Source organism: Aythya marila (genome assembly GCF_965140915.1).
Source record: "Aythya marila genome assembly, chromosome: 12".
In the NCBI taxonomy this organism is placed as follows: domain Eukaryota; kingdom Metazoa; phylum Chordata; class Aves; order Anseriformes; family Anatidae; genus Aythya; species Aythya marila.
The window spans coordinates 9,989,730-10,014,180 of record NC_139053.1 but is presented as its reverse complement, the minus strand read 5'-3'; the positions used below and the strand labels follow the sequence as shown (position 1 = coordinate 10,014,180).

At 45.8% G+C, this 24,451-nt stretch overlaps 1 protein-coding gene across 4 annotated transcripts; it reads right to left on the bottom strand.

Moving 5' to 3' along the window:
- Positions 1–622: 622 nt before the first annotated feature.
- Positions 623–20,925, bottom strand: CENPT (centromere protein T). 4 transcript variants are annotated; one of them, XM_082769864.1, is made up of 14 exons: positions 18,001–20,925; positions 17,259–17,391; positions 17,026–17,119; positions 15,419–15,552; positions 14,024–14,054; positions 12,700–12,839; positions 11,810–12,238; positions 9,931–10,128; positions 7,173–7,316; positions 6,479–6,688; positions 5,222–5,318; positions 3,763–3,927; positions 2,834–2,938; positions 623–1,037 (listed from the first exon to the last, which is right to left on the bottom strand). In XM_082769864.1, exons 1-14 carry the CDS (start codon positions 19,057–19,059, stop codon positions 890–892), a joined length of 3,087 nt encoding a protein of 1,028 aa, XP_082625990.1. In that variant the 5' UTR covers positions 19,060–20,925; the 3' UTR covers positions 623–889. The 4 variants fall into 4 exon arrangements, with proteins under 4 accessions (XP_082625990.1, XP_082625989.1, XP_082625992.1 ...); XM_082769863.1 differs by having other exon boundaries at positions 3,763–3,939; positions 18,001–20,923; XM_082769866.1 differs by having other exon boundaries at positions 3,763–3,939; positions 18,262–20,921.
- Positions 20,926–24,451: the final 3,526 nt, after the last annotated feature.

The following is a 24,451-nucleotide window of genomic DNA, read 5'->3' as shown; positions in this document are numbered from 1 at the left end:
GCTGATGGGCTCAGTTTTGGCCAGCAGTGAGTGTTTTGGAGCTGGCTGGAACTGGCTCTAACACAGGCACCTCCTGGCTTCTACACAGAGGCCACCCCTGCAGCACCTCCACTACCAAAACCTTGACTTAGTTGTGTATATTGGGTTTATCACAGAATCCTCTGGGTCGGAAGGGACCTTAAAGGTCACTCCAACTCCCCTGCGCTCTCTCCCAGTTCTTCATCTACCACGTGTGAACCAGAAAATGTTACCTCTCAAATGGTCTTAAATTATTGCTTGCTAATGCCCATGAGATTTTATATATATGTATATAGTATGTTTTCCTGTTTGAATTTCCATCAGTAAACAGCTGTTTTCATAGATGAACTATGAGCTATTCTTGACACAAGCTAGACTTACAAAGTGGGATAAGATCCTAAGTTTGAAAGCCCCTGTTGTAAATATATATACATACAGCTGTGAAAAGGATCATCATCTTTTCATAAGGCAGTCCATAGCTTCTCATTTGAACAATTAGTTAGTATCAAGAGCACCAATAGAAGCAAGCGTCTATTAAGAGCGTAGTGAAAACACAGCAGCCATGAGGTAAGCTTTCATCTCACTGGAATAAGGAACATCTGTATCACGCAGAATACATACAACATTTTATTTATTTAATGCTCAAACATAAGATATAAAACTAAAGGATAGTCAAATTACTTATAATAATAATAATTGGTGAGATCCAGTGGGCTGGCATGACAGCCACGGCACGATGTCAGTAAGTTCAAGACAAAGTCAACTGTTTCTTGCCCCAGGAATTTCTTGTGGAAAACCATCACATTAGGTTGTTCCATGTGACTGCTCAAAGTTATGTTCTTCTAGTAGGTTGTGTTCCCACCCACAGGGCTCACCACTTCCCAGAGGACCACATTGATTTGCTGGGGATCACTTTATTTCCACTCACAGCAACTGGAATCAGTAGCTTCCTATACTCCATCGGCAGGTAACGCTCTATCAGCACATGCAACGGCATCTTGTCTGTCACCAGCCTTTGTCTTTGTCCAAAAAAAAAAAAAAAAAAAAAAAAAAAAAAAAAGCAGAGAAGAAATGGAATTGTTAGTGCTACCACTCAACATCAGAATAAAGTTTTTAAAGTTCTCTTGCACTGACATTTTCACATTTAATATCTGAAACGCACAGGCTATGGCTGCTTGTGACAGAAGAGCTATACGCTTCTACTTGCACACAGCCATCTCAGGTGATGGGTTAGGTGCCAATACCAGACTTGTTTACATAGGAAGTGGACCAGAAGAGTCACTGCAGAGCAGCTTCCCACAGCAGTGTTTTCCACAGTGCAAGTCTGCACATGGATCTAGAGCAGTTCATTACTTTTTAAATTCACAATCCACCTGGCAAGTGATAAGTTTTACTATTTAAGGACATGCACAGAATGACGCAACAGAAGCAAATATCCCATTTTCCAGCAGATTTTTATATGCGATTCCCAATTCAGAGGTGTTGGGCTCTTTTGTTGATGATGCATTTTCAAATCGTGTAGTTTTCTAGTACACCATTTAGCTGACTGCCTCCCAAAAAAATCTCCTAGTATCTCCTAGTTTCACAGAACGAGAAAAAAAAAAAAGCAGCCTTTATCCACATTTTCTTTCTGGAACAGAAATACTATTCTTATTCATGAACTGGCAACAGTTCCTGATCTCTTAATGATGCAGCAGAAAGACAAAAAAATGAAAAAGGCAGAATAACAAGAGAACAGAATCCTCAAACCTGGCCAACTAACTCATCACCCCTCTCAGCCTGTTCGAACTACTTTCAGCAAACACCTGTCAAGTGTGAAAATAAAATCTCTAGATTTGGACAGCAACAGATTATTATTCTTAAGCAGCAGCACCAGCTCCAGCTACACAAACCCAAGCAAAAGCATTGTCTTTAATCAGGTTACACCCTACAAAATCCCTCAAATGACTTTAAAGTAGCATCTGAAGGAAATCCTTCCAGTGGATACTAGGGATACCAACTCAGATGACTTTAAATGAGGAGTGTGAACTGATTCAGGCCTGAGAGTTTTACAGAGAGCTCCCCAAAAGAACAAATCCCTCATGTTTTGGTCACAAGACAAAGTAAGTCCAGTCGTGAGATGGGGGAGCTGAGGGAGCCCACGGGAAGAGCTGCAGTGAAGGGGTTCTGAGAACAACTCATGCAGGCTGCTGGCCACTCCACCCCTCGGAGGGTCCTGAAGTGGCAGTAAGGGAAATGCCAGTGTTAGAAGCCAGGCCAGAGCGCCCTTTTCCTGCTCTGATGAGGAGCTATCAGTTTGAAGCATAACTATTGGATTCTGCAGGAACAGAACAAGTGGGATTTTGTTCGGATGAGCAAGTCGAACAGCAGGGCATGTGCAAATGCTCATGATGTCAGTTGCAAGTGCTTTAGCAAAGCAATCCCCTGGGGATGCAAACAGTGCAGTGCAGCCCAACTTCTCACTTAACTGTTGTTACTCTCCTGCTTTTTCTACCTATACCACACACTTCTCAGCCTTAACTGTTGACCCTAGCACACATCCCCTTCCTCTTGCTACCTGTTTATCAGACTCCTGCACTTCCAACCCCTATTTTCTCCTGCCCCCTCCACCCCCTTCAGCTTAGAGTATAAAATCCCAAGTCCATAAATGCCCTTTCTGGCACAAAAAGTCAAGCTGCATCACGCAAAGCAAACCACAGGACACCACGCTTACTGCAGAAATACTGCTAATGCACAGCCAGGCAATGATGGTTTTACTGGGCTTACTTCTGTCACCACAGAACACCAGGATGGGTTAATGACACCCCTCCTTTACCTTCTCATAAGGAGTTCCAGGTCAGCCATCTCCACTGTCTTCCTCCCTGCATGGTGGGCGTAAACTTCCAGATCATCGCTTAGCTGCTTGAAGTATTTCTCACAACTGAAAGAGAATGGAGGACAGAAATAAAACCAGGCTGTGGGGGGGTACAAACACCAGCCACTCACTTCTGCGGGGCAAGTTAAACTGCAGCAACTCACTGCGCAGGTCACAGCCTGCCAGGGGAAAACTGGGGGAGAAGAACCACTCCAGCCCAGGGAATGAAGTTTGGCTTCTCAGCCTGGGCTTTCTGGACCACTGGTAACTGAAGATGGCAAGGAAGCTGTGAAACAGCTGCGTATTTGACAGCCAGAACCTTGCCCAGAATTCCCACATGCAAGAAAAGGAGTAAACAACTGGCAAATCAATGTTGAAGATGATGCTGGTAGGTTCTTACGGTGATGTGTTGGAACAATCCCCAGGTTTCACTCAGGAAGGTAACACGGTCTGTGGATTCAAAAAGCTGGGAAACCCTGGATGCAGATGTAACACTGCCCAGCTGCAACAGCTTCACCTTGTCCAGCCTGACACAGCGACAATTATCCTGAGCCATCCGGCTCACTGAGACTGCTAATGGTATCAGCGTGCTGTTAGGTAGAGAAGACTGTGAATTGTGCAGTTTGTACCCCTTTGGGGCACATGCTAGAAGCTTCTAGAAGGCAGCACTGTTCACCAATACCCACACAGCAGCCAAAAGCACCTAGCACACTTCTGTCCTTGTTTTAATCACACCCCCTGGAGATTTCCCACTAGCTGAGCAGCAAAGGGTTTAGGGAGAGCTGTCAACTTATCATCAGGTCTCTGGATGAGTTTGTTATTTAAGGAGAGAAAAGGAAGTAAAAGAGGACCAAGAAGAGAAGATGGAAGAAGAGTTTGCTGCTGCTTACCATTTTTCAATAATTTGGTAGGCATCTCTGGCCACCGGCATTTTTGCATAATGCCTAAATATCTGCTTTATGTAACTGCTTGCAAGTGCAGGCTCACGCTTCTTCTTTTGTGACTTTCGTGAGGTCTTTGGAACAGGTTTAGCCCGCTGTGGCTGCAGGGGAGACCTTTGAGGGAAACTGAAAATTCACACATTAGATGAACAAACACGGCACTGGGCACAGGCAGAGAACACCGAGCTGAGCTTGGGCAAACCTTACACTGAATTTGAAGGGGTTAAAAGAACTACCACAAGCTCTTAATTCTTTCTCCCTACAAGCTACAGTTCTCTCCAATACATAAATGCAACAGTGCTACAGCTCCCTGTATTTTTCACTCTCCAGGACAACACAAAGTTTGATGCAGATACAGAGGTGGCCTGTGGGTGCAGAAGGGAGATTCTGGTCTGCAGGGCATGCTCAACAATTCTTGGGGGTTGACAAGACTCAACAGAAGCTCTTCCTTTGATACAGTTTCCTTCCACAAAATGGGAAGTGTACAACTTTTACACTAATAGGAACGTTTTGTTTAGCCTGTATTTTTTTCTGTATTTTTTTCCCCTTATGCAACTGTTTTCTGACCAAGTCCCAAATGAAACTTCTACTGTTTTCCAGTCTAAAATATATATAAATAAAATAGTGTTTTTGATTATAGCAATAATTCAGCATATTCTACAAGCATCATTCATCTCTGTTCACAACAGCACAGGACAAAAGAATCTCATTTTATTGTTTATTACTTCAATAAATTGATTGCGACATGGGCTAGAATGTTTCTTCTGTTCCCTAGTATCTACTGTTATCGGATCTCCAGATGTCTTCACCAAATTTCTAGATAAAAGGCTGGCAAAGCTCTAACTATTTTAGAGTAACGAAGGCTAAAGGTTCACTTTCTGCCTCAAAGCAAACTTCATTTTACACTCATCACATGGCAGGTACATACAGCTTTGGGTTTCAAAAGTCAATACAAATGTGCCATTTAATGTGATCGTTGTAATGTAATCTATAATTCTCCCTCTCCTGCAAGGGCTTCTGCATCCCCTACTGAAGGGGCTAGCCTGCACCTCCTACTGTCTAGTGCTCCAAGGTAGCCTAGCAGCCAAAGAACTGCTAGGAAAAGGTTTTGGTATTCAGCTCAAAGAAGCATTAAATTATCCATTTATTCCAAAGCTTTGAGATCTGCTCTGTCAGAGTGCTCACATTTACCTGATAATTCTTTATCCTATCACTAAAGCCCTGGATGAACTAACAAATTCAGGACTGCTTAGTCCCAGCTACTGCTGATGAGGGACAAAACAACCAACAAAGCTGGGTTCTCCATGCAGGACAGTTGCTGGGAATGCAGATCTTTGGGCTCTCTCCTGCTACTTGCACCCCCAGATATGCTTTTACTGGGCCACTGCTGAAGGTTGCTTATACTTACTCAGGAGCAGCGGGCTTTGCAGAACGTGGAGTTGGCAGCAAGGGAAGTGGACGGTAGGCTGGGGCACGGACAAATGTGGGTGTCTTCATGGAACCCTCTAAGGAGAAAAAAGAAGTACCAGTTACTTGAGGAATTGACATCTATTTTCAGTGTTCCTGCAGCAAGCACCACTGCAGCAGACAGAAGTCTAGCCAGTTTTCTACATCTGCTCCGGTGCTTCTTCTGAAGAAATATTTCCATGTGCTGGAGGTACATGGAGCAAGATGCAGGGGCAAAGACTAGTTATGCTGAGGCTTCTGAAGTAAATTTTATGGCAAGAGTGAATAATTCCTCCCCCCCCCCCCTTTTTTTCTTTCTCTCCTCCAATGAGACCTGGAAGATGCTACTCTTACCGTTCCATCCTATCAGCACCACAAGGTTCTCTTCAGCATGATGGTTTCATCTCCCCAGGCAGATGGGTTACAGATACACGCATTCACACTGCTGTAGACACGCTAAGAACACTCACAGCTTTCCTCATGCACGAGTGTACCGAATCAATTGTCATGTTCTTAATAAAGCTGAATTTCCCCACAATGCCTCAAATCCTGATTAGGATGCCCTTTAGCATTTTTCATTTCAGGGTATATTATATTTTGTAAGACTAAGACCAACCCCAAGCCACCGACACGTTCTGAGTATTCTCAGATGTGGCCTTAATTGAACTACATGTCCTTCTGAATAGCACAAACACTCCTGGGGCAATGAAGCAGGCTGATACAGTATCTAAGGAACTTTTACGAAACGTAATTCCTCTCAGCTTTGTGGAAAAATCAGTCTACTCTTCTGGTTATCTGGAAAGGAACTAGGTAACTACACAAACAGAACGGATTTCTAAATCACCTTTCAAATCCACAGTATCATAAACGGCTCTGAAAACAAGTTCTATGCTAAAAAAGTTTTTAGTGCAGCATGAAGATAGGAGTCAGGAAGGAAGAGATATCTTGCACTTTATCCTAAGACCATTTTGCACTCATTCTTGTACACTGTGTACGTTTCCACTATCATTATCTCAGAAGTACATGATTACCAACAGAGCACCAAGCCAGTAACAACCTACACTTCCCTCTGGCCCTCAAATACCAGCCAACAGCTTCCCCTGGACTATCCGATGGACTAAACAGTTGATCATGTTATTATTCCTTCAACTTGTTAGCAGATATCAGAGGGAAAAAAAATCTTAGTTGCCTTCTGCTACTTTTGCAAAAGTTTTCCTACCTTCACTCTCCTGGCCTTCCATTTCAACTTCATCCTCAGTAGATTCTTCTTCAGGACCATCCAGTTGTCCCATGACAGCTCTGTCTTCTAGTAGTTCATCTGCTTGCTCAACAGCTTCTTCTAATGGCTTTGTCCCAGATTTTTCAGAGGAAAAAGCATGAGAATGCCTGCTCAAGCTTCCGGCTCTAGCACTTCTGGCCATCTCTGGTTCTGGATTTTTAAAACAGAAAAAAAATGCATCACTGTAACAAGTATCACATCCAAAATTTCAGGGCACTCATAAAAATGAAACCCATCTTCCCATTCCTGACAAGTTGCCACCTATTATATTCTATCGTCAAAGATTAGAATGTCAATATAGACATCTATATAGTCAATATACACGTAGACTCTTGGGAGATCTTGATTTGCCAACAAATTCAAAGGGGCTCCAAGTTTTAGCAATCTTTCCTTGACTCAAATTCCCACGAGTAAATTAAAGAAGCTTTCTGCAACTATGTGTTTCTAAATATTATTCCCAATAATATTTTGGCTTCCACTTGAGCAGTAATACAGTCTTTCAGCTGAAATGTCAAAATTAGTTGGATATTTTTCCAGCATTTAGCCCAGACTGTAGATTGCAGAGAGTTAACAAGTCTTTGTCCTAGTACTGATGCCAGTAACGCAGCTTTAGAGGTAATTTGATTGTTCTCACCGGGTTTGGCAGAGTCTTGGTGTTTAACACTGCCTTCTGCTACTCCCTCTTCTTCTGGAGTCATAATTATCTGTGATTCTGCTCTTTCTGTCAGTTTCTTCTCTAAATGTTCAGAATATCCAGTATTTGTATGATGTTCCATAGCTAAAATAGGAAATACCATCATCAGTCTCACCCACAAAAAAAAAAAACAAAAAACTGAACGCTGGTGGTTGATTGTAACAATCACTAAAATTTACTTGATAAGTAAACTCATTAATAGCCATAAGGTATAAAAAAAAAAAAAAAAAAAGGGAGGCAGAAGCAGTTCCCTTCCAAAAACTGACAATGCACAACTTTTCCTGAGCTTGGTACCTACTCAGGGTACACACTAGATTCCGATGAAGGAAGCAAATTTACTTCACCGTAACCAGAGCTCCTCCAGATCTATCCTTTCTGTGTACTCTCACTTCTGGTGATTATGTGAAAGAACTTTTTTGCCTCTAAATCTAGCAATACCTCATGTTTGCACCCACATTCTCCTTCCCATTTTCAGCTCCTGGGTATAGATGGCTAACCACATGCACACTTTTTCTGAATGAACAATGGTGGAAGAGATACATCGCACTCCAAAGAAAAGAGCACTTAGCAGTGTTTTGACCATCCTTGACAATCCTCTAGAAAGCAGGATGAAGAGAAATAAAAGGACACGTGACATGCACATCCTTAAAAACCTCAGCTACTGAAGTACTTCTTTACCCTACATACTTAAACTATCATCCACACCTATTACCCCATAGCTCAATTCCAGCAGAAATACACACAAGTCATTACTTAGAAAAATCTTACTAGGAACTCACTGAAGGATTTGGAAAGGTCAGCTAACCTCAAGGGTAGAGTCAGAAGCCATAAAAGTGGAGTTTTACCATCCTGTCTAGTGACTGGGAGGTTTCATGCTCAGAAGTACAAGTGCCAAGACCTTGGAAGCCCCAAGCCCTGGTGAAAAGGGCAAGGAAACTTGGCCACAGGCAGAGCAAAACTCAGCAACAGAAATCTTATTCACCAGAATATTGTCTCCCTACAGCAGCGTAGGGGAAAATCTTGCCTAAAGTTAGTTTTAGTGGGGAAAATGTTAGCTTTGTTAATTAACTACAATTAACTTTGTAGTTAGCTTTGTGGGGAAAATGCAGAAACTCAACATTAAGACTGCCTGAGGCACACAGGCATCAGTGATACTCCTACTTGACCAGACTACTGCAGGGATACAGCGCTGTAACAGGGAGTACCAGTTGCTATTGATATATTCATGTCTAGTTTTTACCAACTTCATCGGCTGTGCCTGGTAGCAATACCTCCTTCAGTTTGGTATAACCTGCCAGCTGTCTGTGCTCTTTGCTCTTCTCTAGTTTCTGCACTGACTGATCGTGGAGCTATTTGTTTCAATTTGTCTGTTGAATCATCTCCTCCACGCTTGCTCAAGGGTTTTCCTTTTAAAGTTCTTCTATTTCACTCCCAGAGCGATTGTCTTTTTTCCAGGCGGAGAAGTCCTTATATTTTGGCATTCAATGTATAGAAACTGCTCCACACAATTATCATTATTGTTAATGGCAACTGTTTTTCTCTGCTCCTTCTCTAGTTCTGTTAAATCTGTTTTGAAATGTAGAGGTTAGAACTGCACATGGTGTTCAAAGGGAGAGCATGACAGTTGTTTCCATAGTGACACAGTGATGCCTACTATTTGTCATCTCTTCCTTTCATCATTTTTGTTATTTGCTTTTCTGACCAAACTCTTTTAAGCTGCCATTTGCAGAACTTTAACAATTCTGAGGTGACTTTCATCAATCTCAAGAGTCACATCCTGTTGGAACTTCACGCTTCAGAGATGCACCCAAGTAAAACTATAAAAAGGACAAAAGAATCAAGACTATAGACTGCCAATTTTATGCAACCATTATTTTAGAAATACAGAGTAACTGCTGCCTTAACGAACCTCTGCATGGCTGCCAAGTATTTACTGACTTTTTCTATGGCAGAAGGATTTCAAAGAAAACAGAATGTGCTTGTGAAAGCAAGCAACTTGCATGATTTTGTGGATGCCTCATCCCTGGAAGTGCTCAAGGCCAGGCTAAATGGGGCCTTGGCCAACCTGATCTAGTGGGTGGCATCCCAGCCCACGGCAGGGGGTTTGGAGTTAGCTGACCTTTAAGGTCCCTTCCAACCCAAACCATTCTATGAGTTTATGATTTGGTCTCTTCCAGGAACAAAAAGGTCAGTATGAGGCCCCACATCTTTGTGACAATCACTGTTCCTTACGGCAGGGCAGCCTTGAAGCCCTTGAAGAGAAAAACGTGCTGGTAGGTACTGGAGGAAAGTAAAGGCCAACATGGCTTAAATAAATATAGCAAACATTAAAATGTGGACAAGCAAAAAGTGATTAGCTGGGCATATCCCTTGCCAAGAAAGAGTCAATTACCCTTCCTCCCTCCCTACAGGAAGATGAGCAGTGCCATGGAACTACACAAGAACACAAATTTACTCCATTTGCAGTCGCTGTGAACAAAACAAATACTGACAAAGGAGCAGATGAGTGAGACACAGCCTGCTTTTAGGAAGCTTGTCTGGAAATGCTCACAGTCTCTCTGATATGATTTGAATTAAATTATCTCTAGGGTCCACTGCATAATAAAGTCTTATTTCACTCTCCAAGTCACCGAAAACCACTTTTCTCTAATCAGACTGAAGTACTCCATTACTTTGCAACACTGGAAGCAATTCTTACCCTCTCTGGAAATCTCTTCCTGTTCTACTTCATTCACTGCATTAGCCATCTCTTCTTCTTTATCGCTTACATCTAGTTCTTCAATTATACGGGACACAACTTCTCGCAAAGACATGCTGAAAGATCTCCTAGGCTTTAGAATGACTGGGGATCTACTTGAACTTCTGGATGGCAAAGAGGAGCTCCACCTATTAATAGCTAGAAATTGAGAGCATTAATGCTGCCTCTGGTATTTTCTTACACTTTCAACTCTGGTCAATAAGAAAACAACCATGCAGAGAGAGGAATACACACAAAGAACTGCTCTTACTTTCCTCAAAACAGTTTCAAGAGTTTGCACTGTGTCTTAGGAATCAGCTGGAAAAGCCCTTGCAGATACATTTTCAGATCATACTGAGGAGCAAGATGACATTAACTACCTTTGGTAAAACAAGAGAAATATGTAATCATTAACTTTTGACATTAATGGCTTACAAACGCCAGCATCTTTGAGACACGCTCTCCTTCTCCCTCCTTTTCTTCTCCTTTAATCCAGTCCTGTTTCATGTCCTCCATGTGTTATCTATCCATTTGTCCTAAAAGTTCCTACCACTGAACTCTTCAGAGCAATTAGCCTTTTTCTGTTCATTTCTTCCCTTGTTCTTTCAAAACAACTTTTCCCACCAAGCTTGCCACAGCAACCCTCCAGAAGCAAAGTACAGTGCAATAGTCCACCAGGACACCAGGCATTATTTAATGAATTCCTATGCTTCCAGTGGCAAGACCTGCACTCCTGGCTCAAGCAATACCAAACAAACAACCATTCTTTAAATGCTGTTTATGTGGCCTGTGGGAAAGGAATTCACAGGTGGCTTTGCACTGTTCCACACGTCCCTGAATTAGAGATGAGGAAATAAGCAGTAGAAACAAAAACTTGAGCATGGTCGAGATAAATTAACTTGGCTACAGTGTTAAAGATGAGCTTTGGGCAGTGGCCAATTGCTGGCTGGTTCCAGGCTTGTGTCTGAGGGTCTCGAACCAATTGTACGACCGATTTGGGCAGCACGGACAGCGTGTGGGGTTAGAGGTAAAGTATATGTAGTAGAGAAAGATGGCAATAATGGCTTTCTGTTCAAGAGCTATCAGGAGTTCATGTCTTTCATCCCTTCAGTGGCCCTTTTGACAAAGCATCATAAAAAAACAAATAGAAACATTAGCTGTCTGCACTTCAATCAAAATTAGGATTTCCATGAAGAACATCACAAAGCTATCCTTTACAGCAGACCTTGCCCTGGCTACCCGTACCAGGGTCACAGAGCAGAAAATGTCATGGTTTCAGCCACACCTCAGGGTCTGCCCTATGCAGAACGAGGAAAATGCGCTCCCATTTACACAGTCAGAAGACAGCTCAGCTAAGGGCAATTACAACAATTAAGGGAACAGTGCACCTCTCCTATGAGGAGGGGCTGAGAGAGCTGGGACTGCTCAGCCTGGAGAAGAGGAGGTTTGGGGAGATCTCACCAATGTCTGTAAATACCTGAAGGGAGGAGTGGGGAGGACAGAGCCAGGCTATTTTCAATGGCACCCAGTGCCAGGGCAAAAGGCAGTGGGCACAAAGTGGAGTACAGGAGGTTCCTTCTAAATGTCAGCAAACACTTCTGTGCTGTGAAGGGAACCAAGCACTGGCATGCATTGTCCAGAGAGGCTGTGGAGTCTCCCTCCTTGGAGAGGTTCAACAGCCACCTGGACGTTGTCACTGGGCAACCTGCTCTGGGTGGCCCTGCTGGAGCAAGGTTGGCACCAGATGGCCTCCAGAGGTCCCCGCCAGCCTGAACCACGCTGTGATTCTGCAATTTCAGATAATACCTGCTACCCCCAGGTCGTAACGCATAGTACTCACTGCCAGCCACCTCTTCCGAAGCAGAAAGCTGTTCCATTGGCTCACTCTGCTGGGAATGGCCTTGCTCATCTTCTCCCTGGTTCGCAGATGTTTCCTGAGATGCATGAGCCATGTTGTCAACACGTTCACTGTCATTTATTAATTCTTCCTCAGAGTATCTTCGGGTCCTTCCCTCATCTGTGCCCACACTGGATACCCGGCCCACAAGCTTTCCTTCCTCCTGAGTTGCATTAGAAATCTCGCTTCTCTGCACTGGGGTTTTTGATTCTGACAGCCGTGGTTCAAGAGCAGGAAGTTTCTTTTGGTTCTGTTCAACAGACTGAGGCTGAACAAAAAGCTCTGTGTTATTGAGCATGATTTCTGCATCGCTTGTCGCCGTGGCTGCTTCAATTATGGATGCCGTTTGCAATTCCACAAGATAGTTCTGTGCTGTTTAGAAAGTTTTAAAATAAGTTTTAATGTGAAAAACTGTTCGAGATCATAAGGACACACATTTAGTACCAGGACTTGCATAATTCAAAACCTGAGTTATTTAACAGATTTTCATTCATCCCTAACAGAAACTATAGGGCCACTGGAGAGCGATGATAACTTCCTCTACCAAACCATCTCCCCAGTACCCACAGTCACAAACACAAGCCCACACAGGAAACAATTTGTGTGGTGTTATTACCAAGCTGAGTGGAGCACATTAGAAGTGCATAGAATTGAAGAAGCTACGGGTGCAGAGCCTTGTTTTAACTCTTGCCTCCCAAATTACATTTGATTTCCATGAATATGTTAACAGCCTTTAAATCCTAAAATACAGATCACACTGCAGTAACTGCTTCTAGAAGTCACCATATATAAGGCCCTCCCTCCCAAAACAGAAATAACAGCACAAAAGAAACCTTTTCTCTGCATGTTCTGTTCCACTCCGCCTTCAAAAGCTGCAATGTCAATAGCTTTGCGATTCTTTGGCCTCCGTAATAAGCCTCTCTTTTCAACAGTGTCTGGTGCAAGCACGGAACCAAGTGACATGCGAAGAGATCTGTAAAAAGGGGAAGGCGGAAATCATTTTCAAAACCTGCACCCTCCCCTTTTGCCCTCAGATTACAGACATAAGGCCACTAACAGCAAGACATCTCACAAACCCCTTAGCTAGGAAAAATTTCCCCCCCCAAACCCCTGGAGATTACACATCAGTCTTCTTTAAGCAGATATTCCAATCTCATCACCTAACATCAGAATATTTATTACAGGAATCAGGAAACAGACTGACTTTACAGCCTCCTACCCAGAGTGGACTGCAACAATATATCTGACCAAAGGCTCAGGAATCTTTAACAATCAAATAATTAAAAAGGCAAACACATAGTTAAGAGTAAAGATGTCCTCTAGATAAGAGCAGGGAAGTAAAAGAAATTTAGTGCAAGTCTAAAAAGCTGCTGAGTATCAGTACTCACAGCAAACTACCACTAAGAACACAATGTAAACTTTGTGGTACAGGAACTAAGATAACAGCATAAAAAGCATGGGAAAGAACACATCTGAATGTACACATTTTGTACCTTAAACAGATTGGCCAGCTTAGCTATCTCTTGTCCCTCATCCTAGGCAGCCCAGTCAAAAAGAGGGTTCAGGGTAGAGAGGATTAAAAAACAGCAAGTACAGCGTGCAGCCTTATGAAACACCTTGCATGGGACCACAAGCAAAGGTTGCAGGGAGAAGCCAATTTTGAAATTTTGCCAACCATGTCTGGGATCTTTAGCATAGTAGAAGTGCAACAGAGGAGAAGAAATTCTCGACTTGCCCACAAGCCCTTTAAAGTCCAGGGAAGTTGGACTGAAGACCGCATCGATACAACTAATGCAGCAAATCAACTAACAGGTAGAGACACCATACTAAGGTAAACTATGCAATGACTTACTGTTAGAAACATGAGGAATAGAAGGAAAAAAAGGCGTGATCCTAGTCAGTAAAAAGAGGAAAGGCAGGAGCAACAGCAGCAATACAGGCTAGGCCAAGCTGGGCAAGCAGTACAGAGCCACAGTTTCAGAAAATCACAGGGCACATCATGTACCTCCTTCAAGTTTCATACCAGCGTGGGATACTAACACAGCTCTTCATTACAAATCCAGTTACCTATCATGTCGTTCACAGCTACAGAGGTGACGAATTAAGACAGCTGTAATTAGGACAGCCAGAAGTTAAGACATTTTGTTTTAAACTCACCGAGCCAAAGTGCTGTCCAGCGTTGAATGGGCTAAAACAAAGTTGGTAACGTATTATTTGAGAAATTACTAGCTACACAATGCTCTACAGAAATAACACAACAGATCTTCCTGTTTCTAGGAACAGTTATGACATAATTCTCAAAAGCTACATTTCAATGAGAACAGAATGAGACAATAGGTTCACTTTACAATTTCTTGACTGCATTCCTGAATTACTCATTAAAATTCTAATAAGCAGTTTCTAAAAGGGTGATAAAACAAAGGCAATTTAGCCCAGCACATGCTCTCATACTCAGTAAAATTAATCTTACCACATTAATAGCAAGATGCTAGGGCCTCAATCATAACTCTTCAGCAACCCTTTATCTTCCATAATTAAGGAATCTGGAAACTTTAGAAATATAGCTAGCTACTCTGGATTGTCAGTGAAACTGTAGCTCAAACACGTTCAACCCACAAAGTCGCAAAAGCAGACCTAGACAGCAGTGGTCTTGCTCATACCAGAGCACATCGCCTCTGCTTTTTTACAGAATTGCCCCATTTCTTAGCAATACAAAGATGTTTCAGAGCATGCATCAGGCTAAAGAAAGGTGAGTCAACTTTTTGAGCACAGGTGAGTCAGCGTGGGCTTTGGCTCCAGATTAAAACATCCAAATATAGGTGTCTGTGTGCCCATTATAGACAAACAATTAATCAAACGTAGGTGTCTACTCTGGGCTGGGCTCAATCACTCTCCACTGACTAAATCTCATTTAAAGTTTAAGAGCACTTTAGTTACCCAGTGTACCTGCAGACACACAGACTTAGGGGTGTGGAAATTGGAGCCGAATCTCACCCTTCAATTCTATTCCAGTTGCAACTGCCAACGGAATATGTAAACTCAAGTGATGTGTTTTACTTTTCTGTCTCTGGAACTAAAATGAAAGTGATATTCACCGTATTTACAAACTTGATATCAAGGGAAAACTTATTCCAATAAAAAATATTTTTATAAAATTCCAAGTCGCTTTTTCCTCGGACACGGACTGAGTAACTTATTTGACAAAAAAAAAAAAAAAAAAAATCAACAAAACCTATGTAGCATCTTCTATTTTTGATTTTCTGAAACTTTGTGGGGTGAGACTTCTACCTTTGGAGATGCTTCAAAACTCAAAGAGCACCAAGGTGGAAAAATGATCAAGAAGTCACATACAACTAGAGAAGAGCCAATGATTTAGCTAAGAAAGAACTGTGTTATTTTCTCTACTATCCCATTTGCAGATAATGCTGCAGTCTTGCTTCCAAACATCCAACCACTCAACAGAGAAGTTACTAAGAGCTGAACTGCAGTAGATGAAAACGAACTGACAGCAAACACAGCAGAAAGCAAGATAATTTCAGACTGTGGCCTTACCTTGGTTCTGAGGAAGTCGCTTGTCTGCTGCTCTCTCAAATTCAGAAATGCTGAGTTTCTTTCTACTCCTAGTCATACGGAATGTACTGATAGATGTATCCTCAGGAACAATGTCTGGCAGTTGCAGTTCCACCCTACCAAAACAAACCAAGCCTTTAACAATGGACATAGTCATGTAGGTACCCTAGAAAGAGTGCATTACAGAGTAGATTCCCTGTAAAGCTGCTAAAAAAACAAATGGAAATTATTTGTCCTTGCTGCAGCAGAAATAAGGAACTAGTCAGACTACCTCAGCAAAGGCAGAAACATCTCATTCCCTCCTACCAAATCAAATTTCACAAAGTAAAAAAAATCAAAACTGAAGTGTATATTCAGAATGACAGGGCTGAGAAACTTCAAGCTAAAGGGGAAGATTGGCTCCCAACAAACTCTGCAGTTCTCTTCTGTTGACAGCACACAGCAGCAATTAAATTTGTCAAACCTTACATTGTAAACAAAAAAGCCGTAACCACAAAACATTCTGCGTCACACATTGGTGTATGGAAGAGATGCACAATATGCCAGTCAGGCACAGGATGGGGATCAGAAGTTTTCAGAGTTGCCTTGTTTTCCCCCATTACTGGGGAGTTCCAAGAATCCCCCCCATGAAGGTTGTCAGTGAATTGCTGCCAGCCTTTCACAGCGTCCTGCAGAAGTACAGAGCAGCAATCCTCCTGCAGCCAAGAGCACGTGTTTCAGAAGCAGCAGAATTCTGCATCCTTTGCTGTGACAAACACGTCTTTGATATAGCAAGACCAATGAGATTATGATCACAGACTCATAGAATCCTCGAGGTTGGAAAAGACCTTCAAAAATCTAAAAGGGGCTGAAATAATATTGCTTCTCTTTTTGACTAAAAAAAAAACAAGCTACCACACTTACAGAAAACTCAGACTTCCTCTATTAAAAGAGCAGAAAGACAGAAGTCTGCTTAATATTTTTACAGGACCTATTTAAAGTTGATTATTGTCAACACAAAACGTTTAGTTATAAAGGCAAAGCAAAGGAAATCAAATTGTCTATAACAGGCTATTCTACTTCGTAGTAAGAAAAAAGTTGGGACAAAGTGGCTAGAACTACTAAAAAAGTTGGAAGTTCGGACAAAGTGGATAGAACACATTAAGATCTTCAACCACTAGTGGCTTTCTTCTATTTAACAAAGTGGAATGGTCAGGCTTCTTAGCTCAGCATATTAAAGGAAGCTAAACATGAAAACGGCAGCCATACCTCAGGCAAACTTCACCTCCAAACCACCCTACAGGAGATCAAGTAACCCTTAGCAGCCCAGTGCAAGAACAGTTAAGAAGAATTAACACTATAAAAAGCAACAGCAACCTGTTTTCTGAATACTAGATGTGGCAGCCACTCATTCCCACGTGTTACTCCCCAGCATTATCAGTACATAACCTGTAACCTTGCAAACAGGTGAGAACTTCTATTTTGTTACAGATTGCTGTTAGAGATAACTAAGGTGAGCAGACTTCCATTTGGAATCTTATTGTATCCAGCACTTCCACTGGAAAACGCTATTAAGAGTCTGCATTTAAAAAGGGGGACTAGGTACTTACATGCTGGAAGTCCTCCGGGATGAGGGTTCTGACGGAGCATCTTCTGTTTCTTTGTGGTCAGCTATCGGAGGTGCTAGAGGCGAGACTTGTGGTTCTGCGAACAAATCAAAGCATTTTTTCCACAACCCAATCTAACAAGAATATCAAAAAGCAGCTGTTGTGGTTTATCCCGCCCAGCAGCTCAGCACCACGCTGCCCTTCGCTCCCCCCCAACCCCCCCGAGCACTACTCACGGTTGCGGATGACCCGGCGCAGCAGCGCCCTCGGCGTGTCATTATCCACATCGGGGAAGGCGGCGGGCTGCTGCCTCAGCAGGGCCCTTCTGGCGGCGGTGGCGACGACAACCCTCCCGGAGCCGGACCCGCTCTGAGGGCACACAGCGGGGACACCTCAGAGCCGTGCCACGACCCTCCCTCACCCCCTCACCCCCCTCATCCCCCCGCCACCGCCTTACCCGAGGCCGGTCCCCGAGGCTGCGCCTCAGGCTGCGCCTGGACTCGCGCCGCGCCCTGACGCCGTCCATAACGCCCGGTAACGGCAACGGCCCCAGTAACGGTAACGGTCACCGCTAACGGCCCCGTCACCGGTAACGGCCGCTCCCGCCTCCCGCCGAGCCACCTCTCGCGAGCGCGCGGCGCCTCACGGGAGGCTGAGGGCGGGACGAGGCGGGCCCTGCCGCAAAGCCCCCTGGGAGCTGTAGTCCCTGTGCGCAGCGCATTGTGGGGCGCGTAGTTCCGGCGCGGCGACGCCGAGCAGCGGCGGGGCTCGGCCGCCCGCCCGCCCGCCCGTTGGGCGCGGTGCATTGTGGGCCGCGTAGTTCCGGTGCGGCCTCGGCGGGCGGCGGGCGGCGAGAGGCCGCGGTTGGCCTTGTGGGAGCTGTAGTTCGGGCGGCGGCCCGCGCCCGCTCTCCCCCGCCGCCGGGGCCTGCCGCGGCCGCCCCCCCGGCCCGGCCCGTTCCCCCCTCTCTCACCTCACCTCACCCCCGGAGGCCCGGCGAGGCGCGGGGCCCGGCCTCTCGCCATGCCGGGCTTCACCTGCTGCGTGCCGGGCTGCTACAACAACTCGCACCGCGACAAGGCGCTGCACTTCTACACCTTCCCCAAGGACGAGGAGCTGCGGCGCCTCTGGCTGAAGAACGTGTCCCGGGCGGGCGTCAGCGGCTGCTTCAGCACCTTCCAGCCCACCACCGGCCACCGCGTCTGCAGCGAGCACTTCCAGGGCGGCCGCAAGTCCTACCTGGTGCGGGTGCCCACCATCTTCCCCCTGCGCGGCGTCAACGAGCGCAAGGCGGCGCGGGCCGCACGCCGCCCCCGCCCCGCTGCCGCCGCCGCCGCCGCTGCCGCCACTGCGGCCGCCGCCGCCGCCGCTCAGGGCCCCGGCCCCGCCGCCGAGGCCCCGGCAGGGGGCGCGGCCGAGGACGTGAAGCCCATCGACCTGACGGTGCAGGTGGAGCTGGGGGCCGCGGCGGTGGTAGCCGGGCCCGGGCCCGGGAGGCTGCCGGTGGCGGTAGGGGTAGGGGAGGAAGGTGCGTTGGAAGGAGGCCCCCCGGACCACTCGTACTCGCTGTCGTCGGGCACCACGTCGGAGGAGCTGCTGAGGAAGCTCAACGAGCAGCGCGACATCATCGCGCTGCTGGAGGTGAAGATGAAGGAGATGAAGGGCAGCATCCGCCGCCTGCGCCTGGCCGAGGCCCAGCTCCGTGAGGAGATCCGCGAGAAGGACCGGCTGCTCCACGCCGCCAGCGCCGGGGCCCGCAAACGCCACGGCCTCTGAGGGCAGGGGGCTCCCCGGCCCGGCCCGGGGCTCCCCGGCGTGGCAGAGCCTCGGATGGACAGAGTGGAGACGGGCCCGGCTGTGTCCCCACTGCCCCGGGCTCTCCCTGCCCGGTTCCCCCCGCCCCGCCGCCGCTGAAGCCGTCCCCACGGAGCCCGGCCCTTGCCATCGGATCTGACCGCTGCCGAGGAGCTGCCAAGCCCCGTTGTGAACGCGGTGCTCCCCCGGAGCTAACGCTGCCTGCACCGGGCCCTCCAGCATCCCCCGTGGGCTTGGCAGCGGTGGAAAGAAAGCATTTGTTGTGGTTTAAGGTAGAAGGGACCCCGTGTCACCACTAAGTGGACGGAGGGGATCGGTTTTCAGCAAATAAACTGGCTCCTGTGCTCGGTGAGGTAACAGGAACACTACCCCCTGGAGAAGGCCTGTCTGAAAGCATGGTTGGCACTATACCCGTCATAGGAATGAACAACAATGTTTTGCTTGGCCTCGCTTAGCAGAGGCACGAGGAAAGCTTTAGAAACCCTCTCAGGGTGATGTGTTTCTTCAGTAAATTACTGATGCCATAAAAGACTGCCGTTTCTAGTGTGAAAGAATCCCTGAGTTAAAGAGTGCTCTTGTACTATGTAGTTTTTGCTTTCTCTGCAGTACATACGTATTTGTTACAGATGTCTCGATGCTCTCAACACTAGCAAGGACTGCGGTCTGGTACAAAGAACCTGGTGGCATTTGACGGCTGTAGTTCATCTCGTTGGCTTCAGAACTCCCTCTCGTGAACCAGAGGCTTTGTAACGTGTTGGCATTTAAATCCTTGGCTTTCGTTCAGCGAACTGGGATGAAGCAGAAGCGAAGCAAATTTACCTGCAGTGGTTGCAAACCCTTGCTGTCTAATCCTAACCTAGTTGGCATGACTAATAATCTGTACCTTAGGCAAGACCTTACTGAAACGTGCTTGTGTGTTCTAAACCGAGATGTAAGAGTATTGTAACAAATCGACGTGGAATGATTGTGTAGTTTCTGTTTCTAGCCAGCGTTAGTCCCCTCACTTGCAGCGGCAGGAAACCAAATCAAAGTTGGCTAGAAAGCTGGTGGAGTGAGGGTAGCAAGGTTACTGCCTTGGCCTGAGCACGGATTCATGGATTAGCCAGCGGAACGGATACGTCGGTGCTCTCCAGGAGGAGGGCATCTGGCGCGCCTCCGTGGCTCTGTCTCCGTGCGTGCTTGGGGGGCAGTGATGTGTGTTGAAAACAAAAGGCAGTTCACCACAGTGTGCCCATAATTCCTTCTGAGGGAATGCCCAGACGGCTTCTGGGTCTGCGAGATCTTCTTCCTCCTGTACTCAGAATGTGTTACGCTCGGTAGGTCGGGATGTCAATTTTACTAAATTTTATATAAGTATTTTCTAAATGTAAAAAGTATCTTTAGTTTGAAAAATATTGTAATCTTTGTAACACTGGCTAACATAGCTTTACAACTGTCCGTTTCGATGCTCTCTGTATGAGTGAACAAAAGGGCACATTGGCGTTTGGTAGCTGGAGGTTTCTCTATCGATCATGTAGCCAGTTCAGCTAAAGGCATTGGTTGTCAGAGCCTGCTATGTGATGCATGGGTCATTTCGTTATTAACGTGTGTACTGAGTTGGATGGTTGACCGTGAGGATACTACAGGTCTATTCATGTACTAAGTATTTCCCGTTATTTCATTTTAATTTATTTTCTCCAATCTGATATGTAGCTCGAACTTCAGCTCTGTGGTGTACTGGTTTTCCTGCAAGTCAAGTAAGCGGCAAGATTTTTTTTTGTTTGCTTTTTTTTTTTTTTTTGTAGGGAAAGCAGATACCTGCTCCACCACCTGATTTAGCATATGGAATTGGTCCAGCAGATCTATGCTCCCATGAAGACAATAGGCAGCACAACGTCTCTCCTTACGAACGAGACCACTTGTGCATCCTAGCTTCTTGAGAACGTGCGTGTTGTAACAGTCATGGTACTTTTTTTTTTTACCATTGGAATGCACTTCAGGATGTTCAGCCATTTGGCCTGCTGGACTGGTTAACTGCTGGACTGTCTGACTTCTCCAGGTTACACTGAGGTGCTAACATGCTTAATTTTAATAAAGTATATTTTGTTTTGTTACGTTTCCTGCTTTCATGCTCTGTAATTGTGAAGGGTTCTCAGAGGGGTTGTTCCTGCAATTGGACAGCTATCGTTCAGTGTGTTGCAATGTGTTTTGTCCAAAGTAGCAAAATGTCCTTCTGTTTAACCAAAGGAACTCTCTAATTTCCCGTGAATAACAATCCATTTAAAAAATTAACATTGCATTTTTGTTGGCAGTAGTAGTTCTCCAGCATCCTCATCTCCGGACATCAAGTTTCCTTTTAAATACTGACTCACTGCTTCCACCCTCTCAGTGGGGGTCAGGTTTTATCAACATGATAGTTTTGATTTGCTAAACATTAATTTCAGAGGCTGACGTACCAAATGAAATTAAAACAGGACATCTGCAGCTAGGCTGACTGGATTTCTGAAGGGTTAGTGGCTGCAGCTTGACTTCTCTTTCGGAATGGTTTTTATTCCTCAGGAACTCCACAGCTGCAGCAGCCCAGAGTTCAATTCACGTAGGGTAAGGAAGAGGAGTTTGAGGTCTGTTCAGTGTAATTGTGTGCCTGTCTCCTCGGGACTGGAGCTGTTCTGATGAGCGAACAGCTACGAGGACAACAAACAGCCTCTAAATAGTCAGGAGCGATCCGAGCAGCCAGAGCTGACTTCCACGCAGTGCTTCCAGCAGAGGGACAACACGAGGCTCACGCACCACACGTGGCTGAGGAAGGGGAGAGCGTGGCCTCCTGAAAACCAGCCCACTGTAGCATGCAGGGACGAGCTAGCGTGTAGCATCTGCAATAGAAATGTGTGATTCTACTTCCCACAGTTCCTAATTGCAGATTACTTAGAGGTATTAGTGTTGAATAAGTGTAAAGGGCAATTAGAGCTGGTGTTTCACACATCCCTTTCTTGGGTTGAACTAGAAACATTAAGTGACAAAAGCAACAATTTTTCCTCGTGCATACTTTCCACCATTTACTGCTAAATTAAGGTAAGTGAGCAACAGCACGGGCAGTGAATTAGGAGGCTATTTCTGTAGGAAGGTATCTTAGTATGAAAACAAATAAACTGTTACTGTTCAACACAAATGCTTTTTCTTCCATTTTAACTCCTCACCTTTCTGCATCCTGGATTCTGATCTGGCACGTACCCTCCCAGAATTCTTCAGCCAGCACCAACTGCCTCTGGTTGGTACATTCCTGTGTGTGGGACTCGATGTTTAGTTAGAATGGCTTTTATTGTTCTAACAAAAAAAATTAATTTAATCTCCAGAACTAAACAGGAGAAAGACACAAAGAAGTTTCTTTCCAATGCAAAACTCTCTCTCCTGTAGATGAAATCCTAACCAACCTCTCTCTTAAGTGCATGAACAAGGCTTGCTCAATTCACCTATATTTCAAAGAGCAGTATCGCTCCCATTAAGTTGCTGGATATAAGGTTGTTTTCATGACTTCTGACACAGCATCTTGCAAGGTGGGTTCCTCCACAAAGAATATTCTCCAGTGCTCTGTTCAAACCATTTATCTGTGTTACCTGCTGCCTCTGCTCACAGTCCTGCCCTCCATTCCTCCATTCCTTGTGTGACCTGAGCCCTGACGTGTCAAGGACTCAACAGGGCAGAAGTTACTGGGCCAATGAACGTCATTATGCAGAGGCTGGAGGCTCCCCTGGGAATTGGTGTTCTAGAAAGCATGGACTGATAGGCTGGGTGGTGAATATTACTCTGATACAGCCTCAGACTTCCCTGTTCTCTGTACTGAGAGAACAGATAAAATTCTGGGCTAGATCAGGGCAAAATTGAAAGAGAAAGAAAGTACCAACAATTTCCAAATTTCCACTCCTTGACCTTTTCCTTCTCAGCATCTCACCACAACCCCTCTTTTCTGTCATGGCTGGGAATTTGAGGTCTGTTTGTGGGGCACCCCCCTCCGGTACAGGCTGGCTGCCCTTGCTACTCTTGACCAGAGCCCAGGCAGTCCGAAAGGTTCCTGGTATCGTTCCCAGATCCAGGCAGCAGCAGCCTCCCAGGACCAAAGGAGGTATCTAAAGCTTTCACTTCCATCCTGAGCATAACAAAGGAGCACTCCTAGGGTCCTTTCCAGCCTGGGGCAGGTCGCGAACTCAGCATTGCCTAAAGCCTGGGTAAGAAGCTGCCAAGGATAATCTGTCAGGGTGAGTGCTGCCCAGCCAAACGCATGCCTTTGTTGTGCACTTCACAGAACAGTCTGGTCTTCATTGTTGTGTGTATTCTAGTTTTTAGACTGCGAATTTTCTAGGGTAAAATTTCTTGCTTATCCACTTCCATACAGCATGCAGCAAATCAGGGCTCTGATGCTAAAAATGATTTAGAAACAGCTCTCATGCACGCTAAAATCCAGTTACTTCCTTTATCAGCGTGATCCATCCAGCTCTCAGTGTCCTGTTTCTACTTTTCCCCCCAAATCATATTGCAATTCACCTTCAAATTCTTGTTGTGTCTGTCTTTCAAATATTAAAAACTACATTAAACTGAGCAGAAAGGAGCTACCATAGATGGACCAGCACATCCTAAGAGATACACATTTCACTGTCATGGCTACTACAGGAACAGTAGAAGGAAAATCCATACTGTGTTATCACAAGGCCTGCAAGTTCCAGACTGGGCCCTGCATTTGGAACTGACTCAACAACAGAACAGAGAGAAAAAAAATCACCTATTTGTTGTGTAGTTATTTGTCTGTTGGATTCCACTAGTGAAGTATCTGCTTCTGTGTTCACCGTTTCCAGCTCACGTGGGGGAAGAAGCCATGAGGCAGAGACAGGCACAGTTGCTGGTACTCTACAGGTACCTTAAGGGAAGCTGTAGCGAGGTAGGGGTTGGTCTGTTCTCCCATGTGCCTGGTGACAGGATGAGGGGGAATGGGCTAAAGTTGTGCCAGGGGAGATTTAGGCTGGATATTAGGAAGAACTTCTTTACTAAAAGGGTTGTTAGACATTGGGATGGGCTGCCCAGGGAAGTGGTGGAGTCACCATCCCTGGAGGTCTTTAGAAGACGTTTAGATGTAGAGCTCAGTGATATGGTTTAGTGGAGGACTGGTCAGTGTTAGGTCAGAGGTTGGACTGGGTGATCTCGGAGGTCTCTTCCAACCCGGATCATTCCGCGATTGTGTGTGCGGGACCGAGTCAGCGCCCTGCAGAACAGCCACCAGCTGGGCAGCACCCATTACAAGCCACTTTTGGGCCACCCCACAACTCCTGCCCCAACTTCTTTCCCCAGAAGCGAGCTGGGCCTTTATTCACATTTCATTTTTTGTGGTACATTTCTGTGGTACAGCTTTTGTCAGGGGCACTGACGGAATTCCACGAAGCGCAGCCCCCCGCTCCCGGGGCTCCCCTCCCGCTCCCTCACAGGAAGGAGGAGAGCGCCCCCCTCCCCCCCCCCTTATCCTCCACTATCCCACAATGCTCCGGGGCCCCTCCCGCGGGCCCAGCGCCTCGCGGTCTCCTTCCTTTCATTCAAATGAGCTCCCCTCGGGCGGCGGCGCGGGGCACGCCGGGACTTGTAGTCCTCCACC

Bases quoted from the DNA above. Each gene is read 5' to 3' on its own strand.
- CENPT (XM_082769863.1), bottom strand. From the start codon at position 19,059: ATGCTGGAGGGCCCGGTGCAGGCAGCGTTAGCTCCGGGGGAGCACCGC. The intron at 7,317-9,930 runs GTAAGAATTGCT...TTCCTATTTTAG, and splicing joins GGAAGAGATTTCCAGAGAGG to CTATGGAACATCATACAAAT. The intron at 2,939-3,762 runs GTAAGCAGCAGC...ATTCTCTTTCAG, and splicing joins TACCAAATTATTGAAAAATG to TTGTGAGAAATACTTCAAGC.